Raw genomic sequence first — 20,724 nt, forward strand, 5'->3', positions numbered from 1 at the left:
CAGAAGACTGAAAGGGGGAAAATGAAGGGGAGCCCCTGAATAATTAATTAAAACCCCTATAATAATGTATATATTGATTAAGAGCATGCTTTGTCTTTAACATGTCAGCTGTAATTTTCCATTAAAGAGGTGGCCACAGCACAGCGGGTGTGTGTCTAAAGCTGGCTAGCCAAGATAAGAGAAAGGGCCCCTTGGAGGTGCCTTGCTGAGATAGATAAGTAAGGGAATGATGTCATGGAATGTTACTGGGGAGAAGTCTGCGAAGGAGGGACCCTTTAAAATCAGATAAACTCATGTGCCTGCTTGCTTGCCTCTGTGTGGATAAAACTGTCTGAAAGAGAGAGAGAGATGACCTTTATTGGCATTAAGATAAAACTGTCTGTATACAGAATGATTGGAACTCAGTCTTTGGGGCAGCAAGCCTGACTGGTTCCTACTTTTTGGTACCAGAAGTAAACCTTGCTTCAAACCAGTAATTGTGCAGACCTCGTTATTTTTCTGCTACACTCTTTACTGGGTACCAGTTTGTTTTAGGCACAATTCAAAGTTCAATTTGGACCTAAAAATCCTACACAGCTGGAGACCAGGGTACTCAGAAGATACCTTCAACCTTATGTATCTATGCAGAAGAAGAACAAGAAGAGGCAGAGTTAGGTTTTATACCGAACTTTTATCTACCTGAAGGAGTCTCAAAGAGGCTTCAGATTTTTCCCTTTCTCTCCCCATAACAGGCACCTTGAGAGGTAGGTGGGGCTGGGAGAGCTCTGAGAGAACTGTGACTAGCCCAAGCTCACCCAGCTGGCTTCATGTGGAAAAGTGGGGAATAAAACTCAGTTTTCTAGATGAGTCCATTGCTCTTAACCATGACACCACACTGGCTCTGTGATGATGTACTACTCATTGCAGGCACCATTCTGTGTGTTTCCACATCTGAAAGCTTGGTGGGTGAGTCCCCGAGACAGGGCCTTTGTGGTACTGGCACATATACTTGGGAATTCTCTCTTCACTTAGGTTCACCAGATACCCAATCTAGATTCTTTTAGGTGCCCTTTAATTTTCTATACCCACTGCAGTTGGTTTTAGCTATTCCATCCAATTATTATTGCTTTTAGGCTGTGTTTTTAAAATGCTATTTGTAAACTATTCAGGATCTTACCCTTTTTTAATTTACTGCTTTATTATAGTGCTGTTTCACTGTTTTATATCATAAGCTATCTTGCATAGTTTACAAGAGCACAGAGTGGCCAGATAGACATATTCTAAATAAATTAAAAATCATTTGTAGAATCATTTGAAAAGACTGAGAGAACCAGATCATATCTGGGAAAAAAAAAATCAGACTTCACAATATATAGGAAAAAATGAAGAAATAATATCTGAGACAAAAGCTCTGTAAGTACAAAAACTGAGTACTTTTGAGGAGAAAAGCAGGTTGAAATTACTTCAGATAAATAACAGTAATATTTAAGTGCTTCCAAAGTAAGTGTCACTGATATATAAAAACATTTCATCAATCCCATTAATTCCTGATAGGAAAATACTAGTGGCTGCAGAAGAAAGGGAAATTAAAAAAACAAGTCTAAGTTTAACCAGACTATTACTGAAAGGTCATATAATTGATCCAAATCCAGTACCTTTGTATTTGGTCACCACCGCTGAGTTGATGCTATGAGGTTCCTGGAAGGTGACAGTGAGTGATGTACTGCTTGTTACCATGAGGCAGACATTGGTTGGTGCCTCAGGGGCTCCTGGGAGCAAAGAGAAAACATCATGTCTCATGTGGAACAAATACCTTTCAAACAGTCCTCAGAGTCTTCAAAGAAATAAGTCAAAACTGTAGTGAGCTTTGTTCTGAAGATGTTTGCATTGACCTTTTGAACACTAATGAGCAGCCCATGCTAATGAGATCTGATGGACACCATTCGTTTCACTGGTGGCCTTCATCCCTTTTGAATACCGCCACCCACTCCAATCAAATGCTTCCTCAATATGAGTCAATAAAGGAACATGTATACACTCTTAGAGGTCAAGAAGGGGACAGAAAAGAAACCAAAGGGCTTATTTTTACTTCAGTGTTTGATTCAAGCCATCAATAGAAGAGCAATCACATTTATCACACTGAAATGTAAACATTTTATATTTCCCCCTGTGAAAAATGAATTTTTGTTTGAAACAAAGTTTGCAACAAATTTTATTCAGAATGAAACACTGGCATGTTATGTTTTGAATTTTTCATTAAAATGATTAGTAATCACTTTAACTAATAAGCAAAATTGGATCCTTCTAAGCCCCTTAACTTTAGTGGACTTGAAAGAGAGTAATTCTGCTTGGGATCCTAGCGTAAATCTAGGCTCTAAGACACTAGATATAAAGCATTTTGACATTAAGTTGAAAGAGGTCCTTAAGGGAATTTATGATTTATAAAGGACAGAACAATCAATTAAAGAACTGTAATCAATTCATCTATTACAACTGTGCTTTGCTAAAACATCAGCATTTGTGCCTTCTTGATATACTGAAAGAACTGTTAAGATATTGCAATTGAATAAGGAAATGTTATTATTAATTCTAGGAAAGGACATGTTTCATATTTCTTGGTATAGTAACATTCCAGAATCAAAACAGCCTCAGAAGAAAAAACATGCCCTTAAGTCAGAGTCCTACCAATTAAATTTGGCCCTCACAGATTAATCAACAAAGGGTTTATTTAATCAATTTACTGATTAACTAAAATCTTTCTGCACAAATAAACACACCATTTTAATTGTAAAAGTCGATGGATGGCAATAAAGAGTAGCTTGTATCAATGTTCTGGAATTTCAAGAACTGTATTGAAAGGAAGGTAAGGGGAGAGACTGGAGGAATTAAATGGAATGAAGAAGCATATAAGGGTTATCTTTAAAGTTTATGTTATGGGTTGACAAACATGTACTAGAAATAAAATCTCAAGGGAACTTGTTTTGTTTTATACTCACGGAAGTCTGGCCATGATATTTATATAAAACCAAGTTTGCAGGACAACATATTGACTGCATTCAGGTGTCACAACAGAGTTCTGCTTATCCACGATGGACAACTTGTTGCCACATTCTCACGTACTCCCTCCCACCCTCTTCCTGGTTTCTGAAGTCTCCAATCAACTTGCTGTGATGTCTGAATGCTGAAGGTTCACCAGGTGCCTGCATTCAGATGTTATGGCAAATTGGAGTTTGAAGGCTTCTCAAGACAAACTCTCCACATGAGGGGAGAAGGGAGACAGTATGGAAGCATAGCAAAAAAGCCATGTTCGTGGCCATCCCAGAGGTTTGTCATGATTTCTGAATGTGACCATTGATAGCTCACTTAAAAAAAAGAATTCACTTTCTGCTGAAAACAGCAGCGCCAGACTTAAGAATGCATCTCATAACTGCAAATAATTAAACTGTAATAGATGGGGTTGTGCTACCTCTCAGATGGTTGGATAAATCTCCTTGAATCCCACCCCACACTGAGTTTTAAGTATGGTCAGGATACTTATTCTGTCTGTTCCAGTTTCTGCAGCAGTAAAAACTGAGATCAACTCAGTTAATACTAATGAGGAATAATTGGAGAATTGCTGTGCAACAAATTGTCAGTGGATCCCTTTATAGAGGCTATATTGTGTATGCATTGCTTCAGCCTTGGTTGTTCTTACTGGAGTGTTCATAGCCTGCCTTCATGCGCTTGTAGAGCCGGTATCTCCACTCCCAGGCTTTCCGCTGTTTCTCTTTCTCTGCACTGTCTGTACCGAGCCCTTCGCTCATCACTTGGGCAGACAAATCGCTCACTCGTTGCTGGGTTTCTTGTACTAAGTTGCTCAGGTGGGTCGACCTGCTTTCCATATTGACAACTGGCAGGAGAAGGGAACAATGTGAGTGCCAAGAGTGAGTGCCACAGCAAAATATCCTGAATTCATTCAGCTTTGAAAAAAGAAGTCACTATTGTGGCCAGATCTGACCAGTAACTTTTGGGCAGAGCTGAGTAGATGCCATTCAAAAGATACAACCCCACATCTTTCATGACATTGCAAAATATTCTGTGGAAGAGGACATCAGTAACAGACCCTTAACCCACCAAGATGTATGCACACACGCAGAGAATCTGCTACTCTTTAATCCTGCCCTTCCTCCAAGTTCCTCAGGAGAGCACACATGATTTTCACTGCCTTCATAGGATTATCACAACAATCCTATCAAGTACACATGTAGTGTACTTCCACCAGAAGTACAATATATCTCCTGTTCTCTTTGCCTACTTGAGAATGTAACAGTATGGGCTTGTGGGACAATGGCTGGCCAAAATACATGGCTGCAAAGTTATGGTTGTGCTGGTTATTCAGGTTTTACCTGAGTTAAAGGATCTCATGGGGCTTCATTGGCATCTCAAAAAATATAACTATTCTTAGCAAGCGCTTGACCTGCTTCTACAGTTGGGCCACCCTTAGCCTGGTGTGTAGCAGCAGCAGCAGCAGCAGCAGCAGCAACAGTCCATTAAAATTTATAAAATCCAGATGGCATCCTATATGTGTTTTTTGAGGTTCTGGACTGCCAGGCAGCATGCTGATTTGGAGGAGAGGGATCTTACAAACATCTGGAGGGAAGGGGGAAAAGAAGTTGCTGGCCATAATAAACCATTGCTGTCCTCAGCCGAAAGCCTGGTAGAACATCTCTGTCTTGCAGGCCTTGTGGAAAGCCAGTTTGGTGTAGTGGTTAAGTGTGCAGACTCTTATCTGGGAGAACCAGGTTTGATTCTCCACTGCTCCACTTGCACCTGCTAGCATGGCCTTGGGTCAGCCATAGCTCTGGCAGAGGTTGTCCTTGAAAGGGCAGTTGCTGTGAGAGCCCTCTCCAGCCCCACCCACCTCACAGGGTGTCTGTTGTGGGGGAGGAAGGTAAAGGAGATTGTGAGCTGCTCTGAGACTCTTCGGAGTGGAGGGCGGGATATAAATCCAATATCTTCTTCTTCTTCATAAGTGAAGCAAAAAGCAATCACTCTCATAGGTACCCAAATGCAGCATATACAGCTAGGGGCTCTTACAACAAGGGAGGATGACTGTTGGGGGTGCATATTACCAGCTACAGAGTATCTGAGCTCTGTTTTTGGCTCCTTTCTGTGTGCAGGGGTAGCTGTGACTAGGGGCATCAGCCCTAGGGTATGAGCTAAAGGGCAAGAGGCAAAAACCTGTTTTGCCCTTGGGTTGTAGCTGCTAGCTGTAGATAGCCTTGTAAAGCAGGATCTGCTTAGGATTTGTTTGTTTTATTGAAAGAGTATTGTTAATTTGGCCTGGAAATTTCAGTAATCCATTTTAGATTCCTTGGAAGGAAAGCAACATACAAATGCCTTAACAACTAAACAAATAAGCAAACATTTAGTCTTCATTCTAGGCTGTGAGAAGGTCTCTCCAAAGCTTCCTTAGATATATGGTTGACCACCAAAAGTTCTCTCGGGAATGGATGATGCCTTTTATCAGATTCAGTACGGGTTATGGTGTCTTTCCACATTGCCAAGAAGTATGAACCGTGTGTTGTGGCACATAACTGTATGAAAAGCTAACTGGTACAGTAGAACAGAAATAAAATTTCACTCAAAATTAAAATTTTGCAAAGTCGTATTTATTTATTAAAAACCTTTCTGTGCTCCCTTTTTACCCACATAAGGTCCCCAAGGTGGTGAACTTCAAAGCATTCAACATTTTAACATTAAAAAGGCATTTAAAATAAAGTGTATATACCTCAGGCAAGCTTGATCTCGTCAGATCTTGGAAGCTAAGCAGGGTCAACCCTGACAAGTCCTTGGAAGAGACACCTCCAAAGGAATACCAGAGGTGGGACACACAGGCAGGTGCATCAAGTCACCTCTCTGAAATAATGTCCAGACCCCAGTAGGGGGTCTCTGGAGGTCGCTGGAGATCACCATGGCTTCGAGGTACATAAGCACTTGCACACTCACACACACACAAATACTTAAAAAACCCCTTAAAATAAAGTGTATATAAAATTTTAAAATTCAATAAAAATTTGAACACAAAAACATAACACCACGACCAGGGATAGGGGCCAGTAACCAACCTAAAGAGTCTTCTTCACCCACTGGCCAAAGACACCTTCTCTGCGGAAGGAGTTCCAGGGTTTGGGGTAGTACAACTGAGAAGGGCCATTCTTGGGTTGCCACTCATCTAGGCTCAAATGGCAGGTTAGGAAGTGAATGTCATAATCATTTTGGGGGGGGGGGGTAGGAAAGGAAGTGCAGAAAAGGAGGGCTAATTTCAGTATATATGTGTGTTATGACGACACACCACAAATTTAAAAAATCTGACTATGTGCATAGTTGTATCAAGGGTTGTTTTTGTGTGTAGTATTACATCAATGTGCAAAAGAGTATATGCATATCAGTTAACAGAGACCGCTTCCATGCAGTCATATATTTGACCTTATCACGACTGGGGATGCTGGGGGTTGACGTTGCACAGGATCAGTAATAGAGAAAGTTGAAAATGCAAATGAACTGTGACAAACTGCAAATGTTGCAATTCAAGAATGTATTCTAGAAATCTTACTACTTAAAATGAAGTAAAGGAGAAGTGGAACACAAGGCACAGCAAACTTCCAGTATGGTAGAATGGAACTGGGGAAACTCTAATGAGGATTGTGTTCATGCAGTCTGAGCTGGGGGAGGGGCAGCAAAAAATCTGTATTTTTAAGATCTGGCTATACTGGATCTGGATATATCAGTATTTTTGGTTTCTTAGGTTCCAAATACTGGTATAGTATTCAGATCCGGATTCCTGCCCCTTCTCCAGGTTTCTGATATTTTTTTACTCCATTGTTTCCTATGGGGAAACTTTCCAGGGGGGTGGATGGGTATTTTTCAAGGTACTAGCACCAAAATTGGAGGGGAGCTGCTGGTACCTGTCCTCTAAATAACCCTTAAATTTCAAGTCAATTGAACAAAGAAGTCCAATTCTGTGGGCCTCTGAGCAGGATATCCCCAGCTAAACACCATTGTTTTCTGTGGAGAGAAAACACAATGAAATATGTAAAATTCAAGAAATTCAAAAATTCAGGAAGACTATTGTAAACCAATGCATGTCCAGCCAATATAAAACATAAGAATCTGAAACTATGTAAAACCCAAGAATCTTAATCTATGTAAAATGTAAGAACCGCAATGTCAAATGTGAGAACCCAAAATAACTGCAAACCCCACACAAACCAACTACAGCAAAGAATGTACCTTTCAAAAACAAAACAGATCTTTGAAACTGACAGAAGCTTATCTAAAGTAGATTGGCGAACCAATACCAAGCCCAGAAGACAAAAACACAAGGAAGAAGAGCGGGGAGAACAGTCCTGGGAGGCTGCAAATGCTAGCACTCAATATTCCCAGTTAATTCTGAATATTTCTGGATTTTTTGGGGACCCATTTTTTAAGTATCCCAGATATATTTGGGAGACCCAATTAGATAAATGATAGACAGACAGACAATACACCCCCCACCCCCATAAGATATTTTTTCATATATTTATTTGTCCAGTTATATCTGAGCACATATCCCTTTCAGCGCTAGTGGATTAGGCAAGGGTTTCTAACACACATTACAGAGTATACAAACTTAGTCTGGGGTCCCCACCCTGTGACCTATGCTACAGTCACCCATGACTTGCTGGTTCTCCTCAATTCCCATGTGTGCGGTGCCAATTTGGATGGTGATTGCAGTGTGCACGGAGAAGGGTCTTCCATCAACAGCAATAGTCCTGTATGCTATTATTTATTTATTTATTTGTAATTTATATCCCGCCCTTCCCACTAGGTGGTTCAGGGCGGCTTACAACATATTAAAACTAACATAAAATATAAAGTTAAGCATAAAAACTTAACATTTCATAATTTATATAGTTAAAATCTAGACATTTGTTATATACGTAAACATTAAAATCATACAGCGGTCTTACAGCTACACTCAGTTCAACTATTTGATCTGTTGGGGAAACCCACATGTTAAATGCTTCATTGGGTGACCTTTGGCCACTTACTCTTTTTTAGGGACAACCAAGTGAGACCCAACTTGTGGTCACACATGCCACTGGGGAACTAATGTTCCCAAGCATGCTGGGACCAGTGTTCCCTTTAAGCTGAGTTGATGTGAGATAGCTCACAGTTTTTTAGCCTCAGCTCACACATTTTGTCTTAGCTCAGGAAAAATGGCCCCAGGGCAAACTAATCTATGCAGTAGCTAACAACTTTAATGCCAGTAGTTCACAAAGTAGAATTCTTGCCCACAAGACTAAGATCACAGCTTAGAGGGAGTATTGGCTGGGACCAGGCTGAAGCCTCCCCTCCCCCTGTGCCCTGTTCCCAAACTAAAGTGGGCACCAGAGTGCCTGGGTGTTTTAGTTCCCCAATGTCATATTTGTCTGCAAGTCCAATCAGGGAACTTCCTGTCCCAACTTGAGACATCTGGTTTGCCCCCTAGTTAAACACTGCAATCCCATGATTTCAGTGGACCTAGATTGGAGCAATGCTGCATAGGATTGCACTGCAGCTAGGGTTGCCAACTCCAGGCTGGACAATTCTGGAAGAGTTGGAGAATGAAGCCTGTGGAAGGTGTGGTTTGGGAAGAAGAGGGACTTTAGCAGGCTATGAGGCCACAGAATCCACCCTTCAAAGCAGCCATTTTTTTTCCTCAGGGGAATTGATCTCTGTTGTCTTGAAAACAGTGGTCATTCCAGATCTCCACGCCCCACCTGGAGGTTGGCAGATCTAATTGGAACTCATATTAGGGGTGTTGCTCTGAGGATAAAATGGAAGCAGAGAGAACTATGTGTTATGCCCTAAACTCCCTAGAGGAAAGGTGGGATTAAAATGTTGATATAGTTCCCCATCTAGCTGGAGATAAATACACAGCAGCCATCTTCTGCTTGTGTATAGTTTGGGGCTTAATTGGGATCCCAATCAAAAAAATTGCAATAAACATATATTTGGTAGGTACTGTTTTTAACAAAATGGTTATAGATTTATATTCTCTGTGTTCACAGGCATGTTTGTATTAATGACGGGAAATGGATACTAATTTATGACTGCTTTTGTGTGCCATCTGACTGCATTTATTTACAGATGAGGTCAATGAAAAATTAGTTTAGCCTCTTTCTTAAAATGCTGTTTAGAACACTCAAGACTGTGTTTCCTGTAGATTTGTCATCCCTAATGAATGCCGCTTCAGCCGTCAATCATGTACTCTGAATCCTGTCACCCTTGGGCTTTCCCCCCCAGTTACAAACCATGACAGGAAAGTAAACAAAAAAATATATAGCACACAACTCTTTTCATTGAGCAGCTATGCTATGCAAGGAAAAAAAAATATTCCCCAGGGAAGGTTAAAGGAGGCCAGGATAAATGATAATATAAGTTCTGTGGACATAGAAAATCAATAAAGGTCCACCAACATTGAAAGCCTAATTTTTTTTTTTAAGTATACACCCTCACATACACATTCAGCCCAGTGGAAAAAAAAATCCAGCAATATTAGTAGCCTCAAGGTGCAATTTCCTGGAGCTCGGAGATTGACAGGTCAGTACTAAATGTTGTTAATTTAACTAACTCTAAATTAATGGCAGAGTCTGTTGGAGCTGAAGCCCTGAAAACACAGTCTCATTATGGGCTTGCTGGGAAAGGCCTAAATATAGGCATTGACAGTTTCAAGCAAAATCATAGCCATTGGTGTATTTTTAGACACAGGTAAGGCGTCAGAATGTGTGTCATGGCTTAAAACGTGATTAATGGACTCGGCAAGTCATTTGCTCTCCCCTCGCCAAAAGACGGAGTGTGTGTGTGTGTATATGCCGCAAATGCAGCAAGACAGTCCCATGAAGGAAGACAAAGGGGAGTTTCATAAACCACTCTAAGTGCTCTTAGTGTATTAGCTTTACTGCTGATATTGGACGAGTCCTGGCTTTGGGACCAGCCAACACAGCACTGCATGCACACCAGAAGACAAGTGTTCCATTTGCAGCTGGCTGCCAGCCTCCTCTCTTCTAGCCAGAACCTCGCTGTCTTTCTTTGGCTTTCTTTTGGACCCTCCAAGATCAAAAACAGTCCCAAGGCTCTGGATTCTAGATTCATTTGTCTGTTTAATTATTGTGCTGTTGCTCAGTCTCTCGTGCAGTTTTGGTGCTACAAATGGGGCGGGGGGGGGGGGCGGGAGGCGGGACCTTCTTAAAGTAGCAGTTCTCTGGCACACTTCCCCATCCTGCTGAATCCTCATCTTGAAGTAAATGAACAAATTAATGCTGCCACTTAATGTTTATAGAGTGCTAACAGAAAGTTTGAGGCTGGTTGTGTCCAAAAGAAGCTTTATAGGCACACAGAAGACTTATTGTCTAATTGTTGCAAAGCATCTATCGATCAAGCACATTTTTATCTCTCTTTTCCTCTTGGAAGCTCAGAGATATATACACGGCTTTCTCATTTTATCCTCATAACAATCCTATGGGGTAGGTAAAGAGTGTAACAGGCCTGAGGGCACTCTGTGAGCTTTGTGGCAGTGCAGGAATTTGACCCCTGTTCTCTCAGGTCTTACCTGAGCACTCTAACCCCTACACAATACTGGCTCCACATTCACAAAATATCGAGGTCACCATTCGTTGTTGGTTTTATAACCCTTTCTCAGTGAAGAACCACTTAGATAAAATGCAATTGCATGCCAAATAAAAGCTAATAAGTGCTAATGATAAAGTTTTTTTCAGAGAAATCTTCCTCTAGCATTGATCTCCAGCTTAAGAAATTCCTGGAGATTTGGGGATGGTGCCTGGGAAAGGCAGAGTTTGGGAAGGGAAAGGAAGTTCAACATGGATGTAATTCCATAGAGTTTACCCCCCAAAGCAGCCATTTTTTCCCCAGGGGAACTGATCTCTATAGTCTGGAGATCACTTGTAATTCTGAGAGAACTCCAGGTACCACCTGGATGTTGGCAGCCCCATTCATCTATGAAGCTATCAGAGGGAGGACAGGAAACAGCCAGGAGCCTTTCACCATGCATGAACCAAGCTCAGGTTAAGAATCCCATGCTCATGTTTCCTCAATTTTAATTGCCATTTGGATTGGATTTTGATTCCTGTGAAGTGTTTCAGGAGCTAATATTGACCTGAAAATCAAGATAAAAATATAATAAATAACTACTCAGGGGACCATTCACATGTAGGCGTTTGACAGAACATCATGAATGTGTGAACCAAACTTTTAGGTACGTGGAATCAATATTGACACATGGTATTTATTTAAATACAGTTTTACCACTTAAATCGGCCTGTCAACAAGCATACTGCTTCCTTTAAAAGCAGAAACCCATTCACACTCCTGAATTATAACACATTTCTTTTCATTTTAAGTACAATTTTTGGATTTTGAACAGATTGCTCTAAATCCCTATCAACTGACAAATGAACAGAATGAGCCCAAAGTGTCCTCATGAAAGTAAAAAACTGGATTCTTAAGGATATATCTAGTTACCAGGGATTCAGTGGGAGCTCACAGGAGCGCAGCTCCTGAATCTTTCTGAGAGTTCCACCTCCTCCTGAGAATTCCACTTCCTTATCCACTTAATAGTAGGTGCAGCTGCATAACAATCCCTGGATGAGCTCCACCACCTATTTTTCTACAGAACGACTCCTACATCCTGGTATCATTCACCCATTCCTGGTGGCTGGAGATTGTTGGAGCAAGAATCTACATAAACCCAGTCTGACAGCTACAGTATGACAGCTGGTGATCTAGCTGCCAGGCTAGGTCACAGTGACCTGATCAGCAGACCGGCTTGAGCCGGCAGAAGCCAAGTGATGCAATCTGCTGAGTCAGCACGGCCAGGATTGGCTGCTTGGACTATATATGATCTGTGTGTGCATCACACAGGTCTCTCCCTGTGAGATGGTGGTTAGGCGAAGCACTTTGTCCGTGGAGGTGATATTGTATAGACTGCACAAGAGAGCACTTGTTGTGTATATATGTTAATACACCTTTTGGCACTAGTTGCACGTGTCGGCCTGATTTTCTTTCCTGAAGCCCTGTGTCGGGCAAGTCATCTCCCTCACTCTGCTACTCCCGCTCCGACAGGGTTATGGGCCCAGGGCGGTTCCGCTGCGCGGAGGAGAGAGTTGAGAGTTGAGCTGACTGTGAGTTTGGAAAGAGCCGGAGGCGAGGAACGCCGGTGAAGGACACAGAAGCACCACCGTTCTCTGTTTGAGAGCCAGAGGGACGTCGGCAGCCAGCCGTGAGGAGGAGTCGGCACGATGGCTCAGCAACAGCTTGGAGTAGCCGTTGAGAAGCTCACCTCAGCCAACTACGCGGTGGGGAGCCTGAGAATGCAACACTACCTCAAGCGTGAAGGGCAATGGCTGTTCGTGAGTAACCCCCCTGCTGACTTATCTCCTGCCGAGACTGTGTTATCGGATAAGGCACTGGCCAACATAGTGCTGTCTATAGGAGATGACCAGCTGGTTTATGTGCGAGGGAAGGACACTCCCAAGGCTGCCTGGGACGCGTTGAGTGCGGTGCATGTTAGCACCACTGCTGGTTCCCTCATGGCCTTGACAAGGAGGATGTTCCGCACCGTTATGCCGGCTGGAGGGTGTGTGAAAGATCACATCAAACGGCTAACGGACTGTTTCGTTGAGCTGGAGGCAAGAGGCAAGACTGTAGCTCCAGACGACAGAGTGTACATTTTGCTGTCGTCGTTGCCACCTGAGTACACTCCCCTGATAACTTCTCTGGAGACGGTGGACGTAGCGACCCTGACCATGGAATACGTCTGTGCCCACCTGCTTGACTTCCAAGAGAGAATTGCGGCCGTGAGCTGTCCGGGGGTGTCGGCCGGGCAGCGTGCTGTTATCGGTGTGTCCGGGAAGACAGCCAAGAATGAGCCAGCTTTTGCTGCTGGCAGGCGTCCGAAGGTGGAGGAAGTGGAGCCGACTGCGTTTGCAGTCCGTCGCTGCTATGGATGCGGGTCGTCGCAGCACCTGCTCCGAGCTTGCCCTGAGAGGGAGAAGAGGCGGGGGCGTGTGCGGCGAGAGCGGAGGACCGCCAGCCCGTGTGAGGAAGCAACCCGGCTGGTCACGTCTGCAGTAGAGAGCACAGGGTCTGCTTGGATTTTAGACTCCGGGGCAACGAGCCATCTCTGCTGCGAGAAGGAGTTGTTGAAAAACATTGACAGTCCTGAGCATAAGTATGTGAGATTGGCTGATGGGACCACTGCCAATTCTGTTTGCTCAGGCAATGTGGAATTTCCTGCACTGAAATGTATGTTGCAAAATGTGTTGTATGTACCCTCACTGCAGTCTAACCTGTTGAGTGTTAGCACACTGTTTGACCAGGGATACCAGGTGAGATTTGAGAAAACCTGCTGCAAAATCCTGGGAGGTGGGGGAAAGTTGCTTGTGACAGGAAAGAGGGAAGGTAAACTGTATGTGGTCCAGAGTGATTGTGCCCAGGTGGCTCAGGTGTCGAATGAGCCTGTGCACAATAATTGTATACATTTGCTCCATAGGAGACTCGGGCACTGCGGATTTAGGGCGTTAAAGAAAACCCTGGAGCTTGTGCCTAGTTTGAAAGTAAATCCTTGCAAATGTTACTTGGATTGCCAGGTCTGCAAGAAGACCAAAAGCAAGGCGTGTGCTGTTGCTAAAGAAAGCTCAAGGGAAAGCACACGAGCCCTGGAACTAGTCCATTTAGACGTTATTGGCCCATTGCCAAAGAGTCTGTCGGGGAGGAGATACTGCTTGGTGGCCACCGACGACCACACGAGGTACGCGTGGGTTTTCACCATGGTGCATAAGTCTGAGGTGTATAAGACATTCACCAAGTGGGTCAAAGCAGTGGAGAGACAATTAGGGGTTAATCTCCTAGCTGTACAAACCGACAGAGGGGGGGAATTCTTATCTAACCAGATGAAACGTTGGCTGGAGAACAAGGGCATTGCCCACCGTCTGACGAACCCAGCAACGCCCCAAGAACATGGGCTATCCGAGCGAACAGGCGCCGTGTTACAAACATTAATGCACAGCATGCTCGAGGATGCAAAGCTGCCAATTCGTTATTGGGCGGAAGCGATGCATTGCTCGGCATACGTACATAATAGGGTTTGGTGTAAGCCTGTAAATGATTTGCCTTATAAGCGGCTATATAACCACTGCCCAGATTTGAGCTTTCTGAGGGTATTTGGAACCCAAGCCTGGGTGAATATTCCTCTGAAACATAGAAGGAAAGGAGGTGACCGGGCAGTGAGCCTAACCTTTCTGGGCTACCAGCCAGAAACCAAATCATATCGCTTTTGTGATAAGCGGGCGAAGCTAACCTTTAGTAGGTCCGCTGGATTTAGTGAGTCCAGCTGGGCAAGATTGCACTCTACGGAAAGAGACCTGGGAATGCTGCCAAGTACTGATAAGAATGTTGGAGCGCAGCCCAGAAGCCCAGCCCAGGAGGTGGCACCCAGTGGGGCTGGAGAAGGTGAGCCGAATCCTGGCACAGGGCCACGGGTGTCGGCTAGAGCCACAAAAGGCATCCCTCCTGCTAGATACGGGTTCCCAAGTGCAAACCAAGTCAGCACCCCTGAACCTGAAACATACGAGGAGGTGCTGAAGCTAGATAGTAAAGAAAGGCTAGCATGGTTTGCCGCAATGCAGAAGGAATATGATTCCTTGCTGAAAAACAGAGTGTTTACTGAGGTGCTAAGGCCGGGCAACCGGAACATTATCTCCTGTAGGTGGACCTACCGGTTAAAGAAAGACGCAAATGGAGCCGTGCAACGAAAGGCCAGGTTAGTGGCCAGAGGGTTCAGCCAAAGGAAGGGATTGGATTATCAGCAAGTGTTTGCCCCCACTTTAAAAGCTGAAACCCTCAGGGCAGCATTGTGTAAGGCTGGAAGTACGGGGCAACAAGCCCATCACTTTGACTTCGAGACAGCCTATTTGAACTCCCCCTTAGACCAGGAGCTGTTTATGGAACAAATCCCCGGTTTTGATGGTGGGAGTGGTGTGTTAAAACTGAACAAAGCCTTGTATGGTTTGAAACAAGCCGGACACGCATGGTACAAGTGTTTGAAGTCAGCATTAATGAAAGTAGGATTCAACCAGCATCTGGCAGACCCTTGCATGTTTAGCAGGGTGGTGGGAGAGTCCAGAATGATAGTCCTCATCTTTGTGGACGATCTGATTGTCTTAGTGGACTCCAACCAACAATTAGCATGGTTTCAAGAAACAGCCAGTAAGCTGTTCACTATCAAGCACCTGGGGCCAGTGAGCTACTACCTAGGGGTGGAAATAGCGAGGAGGGCCGATGGTTGTTTTGAACTGTCCCAGAGCAACAAAGTGAGAGCGCTGCTAGCTCAGTATGGTATGAACGAAGCTAGCAGTGTGCAAACACCCATGACCACAGGTTATAGCAAGGAACCTGAAGGTGAGATATTCAAGAATGTACCATTATACCAGTCCCTGATCGGGTCCTTATTGCACCTAGCGTGCTGGACCAGGCCAGATATCAGCTATGCGGTACATATATTGTGCCAGAAAAATGCTGAACCCCACCACAAAGATTGGGTGGCGGCTAAAAGAGTACTACGTTACCTCAGCGGCACAATAGAACGTAAGCTATCCCTCAGAGTAGGAGAAAAACCTGAACTACGCGCCTATGCTGACGCAAGCTGGGGGGACCGGCCCAAGGCAAAATCAACCACAGGAATTGGAATATTTCTGGGAGATGCCCTAGTAGTATGGAAAGCCACCAAGCAGACCCTGGTGGCATGTAGCACGTGTGAGGCAGAGTACGGTGCCATAAACGAATGTGTACTTAACCTAGAGTGGGCAGTACAACTGATGAGGGACTTTAGCATACCTGTAAATTTGCCAGTTTCAGTATATACTGACAACTCAGCAGCCAAAGAACTGACGGAGAACCAAGCTGCTCGAGGGAAAAGCAAGCATATACTCATCAGGTACCAAAATGTGAAGGAAGCAGCGGCTAAAAACCTCATAAAAATAATAAAGTGTACATCGGATGAGAATGCCGCTGATATATTCACGAAATGTTTAACTGCAAGTGAACATGAAAACTGTGTAAAGTGTTTGGGTATACTGGGTTTAAATAGATTAGGAGGTGTGTTGGAGCAAGAATCTACATAAACCCAGTCTGACAGCTACAGTATGACAGCTGGTGATCTAGCTGCCAGGCTAGGTCACAGTGACCTGATCAGCAGACCGGCTTGAGCCGGCAGAAGCCAAGTGATGCAATCTGCTGAGTCAGCACGGCCAGGATTGGCTGCTTGGACTATATATGATCTGTGTGTGCATCACACAGGTCTCTCCCTGTGAGATGGTGGTTAGGCGAAGCACTTTGTCCGTGGAGGTGATATTGTATAGACTGCACAAGAGAGCACTTGTTGTGTATATATGTTAATACACCTTTTGGCACTAGTTGCACGTGTCGGCCTGATTTTCTTTCCTGAAGCCCTGTGTCGGGCAAGTCATCTCCCTCACTCTGCTACTCCCGCTCCGACAGAGATATCCTTAAGAATCCAGTTTTTTACTTTCATGAGGACACTTTGGGCTCATTTTATTCATTTGTCAGCTGACACGGATTTAGAGCAATCTGTTCAAAATCCAAAATTTGTACCTAAGATGAAAAGAATTGTGTTATAATTCAGGAGTGTGAATGGGTTTCTGTCTTTAAAGGAAGCTGCGTTCTTTTTTTGTGCAAGTGTGCACCTGGAAGTCATGATGACCTCTGGTGACTGACCCTACTGAAGGCCTGGAGGATATTTAGAGAGGTGGCTGAACAAAGCCTGCCCTAGTCCTCCTGACTCCTGGTATTCCAAGGAGGTCTCCCATCCAAGTACTTGCCAGAGTTGACCCTGCTTAGCTTCCAAGATCTGATGAGGTCAGGCTTGCCTGGTCCATCCAGATCAGGGCAAAGCTGCCTTCTTCTGAGTCAGCCCTATCAACATTAGTACTGTCTACACTGACTGACAGTGATTCTCTGGGTCTAAGGTAGAGGTCTTTCATATGTCCTGCTACCAGATAATTTCAACCAAAAATGCCATGGGTTGAACCTGAGACCTTCTGCAGGCAAAACAGATGCTCTGCCATTAAGCCATGGCCCCGTAACTTTGGAGAAGCAAACTATATATGGGTCTAGTCAGTTTCTGGAAGAAAATCTCTGAGGAGCTTAGGGTGGGGGGTTCCTTGTCCTGACTGGGAGCTCAGTAAATACCCATGCAACTGGTTTTGTACATCTTCTGTAGGATGCTGTTGTATTTCTGGCTTGTTCCATCAAATTCAATGTCTGCAGTTTGCATACTTACAGTGCGGACTCTCTTTTGCCCCAGCTTTTAAAAGGATCTTGGCAACAGGCACATTATTTGTCAGGATGGCAACATCAAGTGCAGTCAGTCCCTCGCTATTAGGGGTGTTGAGATCCAGCTCCTCGGGTGTGAATTGATAGAGGAGAATCTGGACAGCATCCACATCTTGCTGTTCCACAGCCTCAAACATGGCTTCGCTGCATGGGAAGTTCTGTCAATCAACAACAGCAATTAAAAAAAACACTAAAGAAAATAATACAACTCTGAGTCTTAAAAGCCTTCCTACACAGCTCCCAAAACTTGGTATTCTAACCCTAGTCCCAGGCCAACATCTCCACAACATGGAAATGGCTAGGTACAGGCCTTGTTATTGGTGGAGAATAGTTACTGGCAGGGCTTTTTTTTGTAGGAAAAGCCCAGAAGTAACTAATTTGCATATTAGGCCACATCCCCTGACATCACTATTGTTTCACACAGGACTTTTTGTAGAAAAAGCCCAGCAGGAGCTCATTTGCATTTTAGGCCACACCCCTGATGCCAGGCCAGCCAGAACTGTGTTCCTGTGCATTCTGGCTCAAAAAAAGCCCTGGTAACTGGATTTTTTAAGATTGGATGAGCTAAATCCTGTAGCACTGGATGGCATGAGAAAGTAACTGGAAGGCCTGCCGTTCCAGTGCAAGTGGAATGGTAGACTTTCGGAACTTCTCAAATGGTGCTGTTGAAGGCATGAGAGACTCATGCTTATCAGCTTGACATCACAGGACAAGAGCTCTTCAGCTGGTTCCTGCAAGCACAATGCACACGATTATAACGGTAAATAGAACTGCTGAGACAGGGAATTGAAAGGTCAAAGTACATGCAGTTCTGGTAACCAAGTAGTGGCTGGTATGTGATCTCTAAATTCACTGGTCACTTTACTATGATGAGGAGAAGAGAGAAGTAGGGTTGCCAACTCTGAATTGGGAAATTCCTGAAAATGTAGAGGTAGGGCGTGGGGAAGAGAGAGACCCCATAAGGTGGCCAATCCTTAGGTGGGGGCAAAGGATTCCTTGGCTTGGAGGTCCTTCCCTGACTTCAGGGTCATCAGAAAGCGGGGCAGGGGAGGGAAATGCCTGCTGCACACTCCATTATTCCCTATGGAGGCCAGTTCCCATAATGGAGAATCGATCCATGGGGATCTGGGGAACTGGGGGGGGGGCGCTGTTTTTTTAGGAAGAGGCACCAAATTTTCAGCATAGTATCTGGTGCCTCTCTTCAACCACACCTCCAAGTTTCAAAAAGATTGGCTCCAAAGGAAGGTGCCCCCATTCTCTATTATTTCCAATGAACAGAAGGCATTTAAATGGAGTGTAGTCCCTTTAAATGTGATGGCCAGAACTCCCTTCAGAGTTCAATTGTGGTTTTCACAACCTTGCTCTTGGCTCCCCCCCCACCCCCCAAAAAAGTCTCCTGGCTCCACACCCAAAATTCCCAGATATTTCCTGAGTTGCACCTGGCAACCATAACACTCCAGCAGGATATAATGCCATAGAGCAGGTTGTCAAACTCATTTGTTATGAGGGCTGAATCTGTCATAAGCGAGACCTGGCCAGGCTAGGCCGTGTTGGACCAGGTCAGACCATATGTGTACCTCTTCAAGATTAGGTAGCAGAGATATAAACTTTATAATAGACACAGACAAACACAATTAAAGGTTTGTTTGTTTTTTTAAAATTAAAATAAAACATGCTTAAAACATTAGCACTGGGAGTTAAAGGTGCTTTCTTTGTATTTCTCCCATGGGATCTGGGGAACTGGGCAAAGGAAGCTCTGGCTCTTTCCCTCCTTCCCCAGGGGACCAGGAAAGGAAGGAGCCTCAATCAATAGAGAAAATTGAGGTTTTGCTCTGTAGCTCCTGTGCAATCGAGCAAGCCTGGCAAAACAAGCAGCAATGCAGAATGAAGCAAGAGAGACAGAGAAGGAAGCAGACAAGAGCCAGTTGCTCAGGGGCTTGATAGGAGCCCTTTGGAGGCCTGATTCAGTCCCTGGGCCACATGTTTGACACCCCTGCCATAGAGTCTACTCTCTGAAGCAGCCATTTGCTCCAGGGGAACTGATCTTTGTAGACTTGGAGCCACAGGTGCATAATGTTTAAACCCTTATGACTCTGGACCAAGCACCCCATCATCCTAGCCTGTCGCAGTAGGGTTTTGCAATCTGTGCAACAATCTCCCAAGGCTCTGGGATGACCACCACATGGATGACAGGAATTGCCTCTCCTTTAGATCCTTCTGAAAGAGCTACAATACCCTCCTTTTCCATGATAGCTTTGGAAGGCTGAATTAATGGGAGGATTTCCAGAGTTATTATATTTTGGCTGCTGAATTTGATTACTCATGGCATAGTTTTATGGAATGTTATGTAAAGTGCCTTGAGATCAGGAAGTGCAGTGCATACTTTAAAAAAAAAATCCCTTGTTCCCAACAGTAGCAGCCAATGCCTGAGAATAGGGGTGAGGGAAGGTGCAAAGTGTTCCGTGTCAGGACATAGAATAAGTTTGGGGTGGGTATTTATTACAAAGAGTAAGGGGAAGAGCTTCACAGAAGGATGCTGCATTTACCAATACCAGCCTTGGTTTGATAGAGGCAGTCTCCTTGGGTATTTCTGCTTCCAGTCAAGAGGCCCTGAAACTGCCAAAATTATTTTCCTCATTTTCAGGTCACTTTAATCTCTGATTCAGCTCTTGCATATAAATAAATCAGAGGCTGAAAAAAATTTGGGACATTTTGACAAAATAACTGAGTACTGTTAATTCTGAAATACTGCTAAATGATTGGCCTGAACTGAATTCTACCTTATTTTGCATGATTCACACACAAAAAACCCTGAGCAAAATATATGACCCAAGTATTTGCATGAAAGCCTTTTATCAGGTCTCATCATTGACTCTTAAATAATTTTACTGGGCAATTCAAAAAGGTTCATCAAATTGGCCAAGTAAGCCTGCTCTTGCAGGGTGGGGGGGGGGAATCACTAAGAAACAGCTTATAACTCACAAGATTTATACTAAAATTGGTGTATGGCTACAATTAGAGTGTGGGAGAGACAGAGAGAAAGACAGAACTCAGACATGTGTAAAAATAATATCTAGAAAGTAAATATTAACTGACAGCTAGAATGTTTTTATCAATATATTTCTTGACTGATCTGGTGTAAACAATACAGTAAATCCTCAAAATTTTCCTCAAAAGAGTTCCTTGAGTGTCTCCTTAAATATCTGAATATCAGTATAACTACATACCCAATACATAATGCATATCACCTAAGTTAATTATGATACCTCCTTTTGGAAGTTCACAGTATACCTTCTTCGTGAGTCAGAGAGT

The 20,724-nt window shown here is 43.9% G+C and overlaps 1 protein-coding gene across 1 annotated transcript in view; it reads right to left on the reverse strand.

Annotated features, from left to right (window-relative positions):
• The window catches only part of ANKFN1 (ankyrin repeat and fibronectin type III domain containing 1), a 188,511-nt gene that overhangs the window by 134,013 nt on the left and 33,774 nt on the right, over positions 1–20,724 (reverse strand). The window contains exons 3-5 of the mRNA XM_060252504.1: positions 17,360–17,570; positions 3,674–3,868; positions 1,635–1,748 (exon numbers count right to left, since the gene is read on the reverse strand). Coding sequence (XP_060108487.1) covers positions 1,635–1,748; positions 3,674–3,868; positions 17,360–17,570 — 520 coding nt within the window. The remainder of the gene's footprint in view (positions 1–1,634; positions 1,749–3,673; positions 3,869–17,359; positions 17,571–20,724) is intronic.

Source organism: Heteronotia binoei, chromosome 13, assembly GCF_032191835.1.
Source record: "Heteronotia binoei isolate CCM8104 ecotype False Entrance Well chromosome 13, APGP_CSIRO_Hbin_v1, whole genome shotgun sequence".
NCBI lineage: Eukaryota > Metazoa > Chordata > Lepidosauria > Squamata > Gekkonidae > Heteronotia > Heteronotia binoei.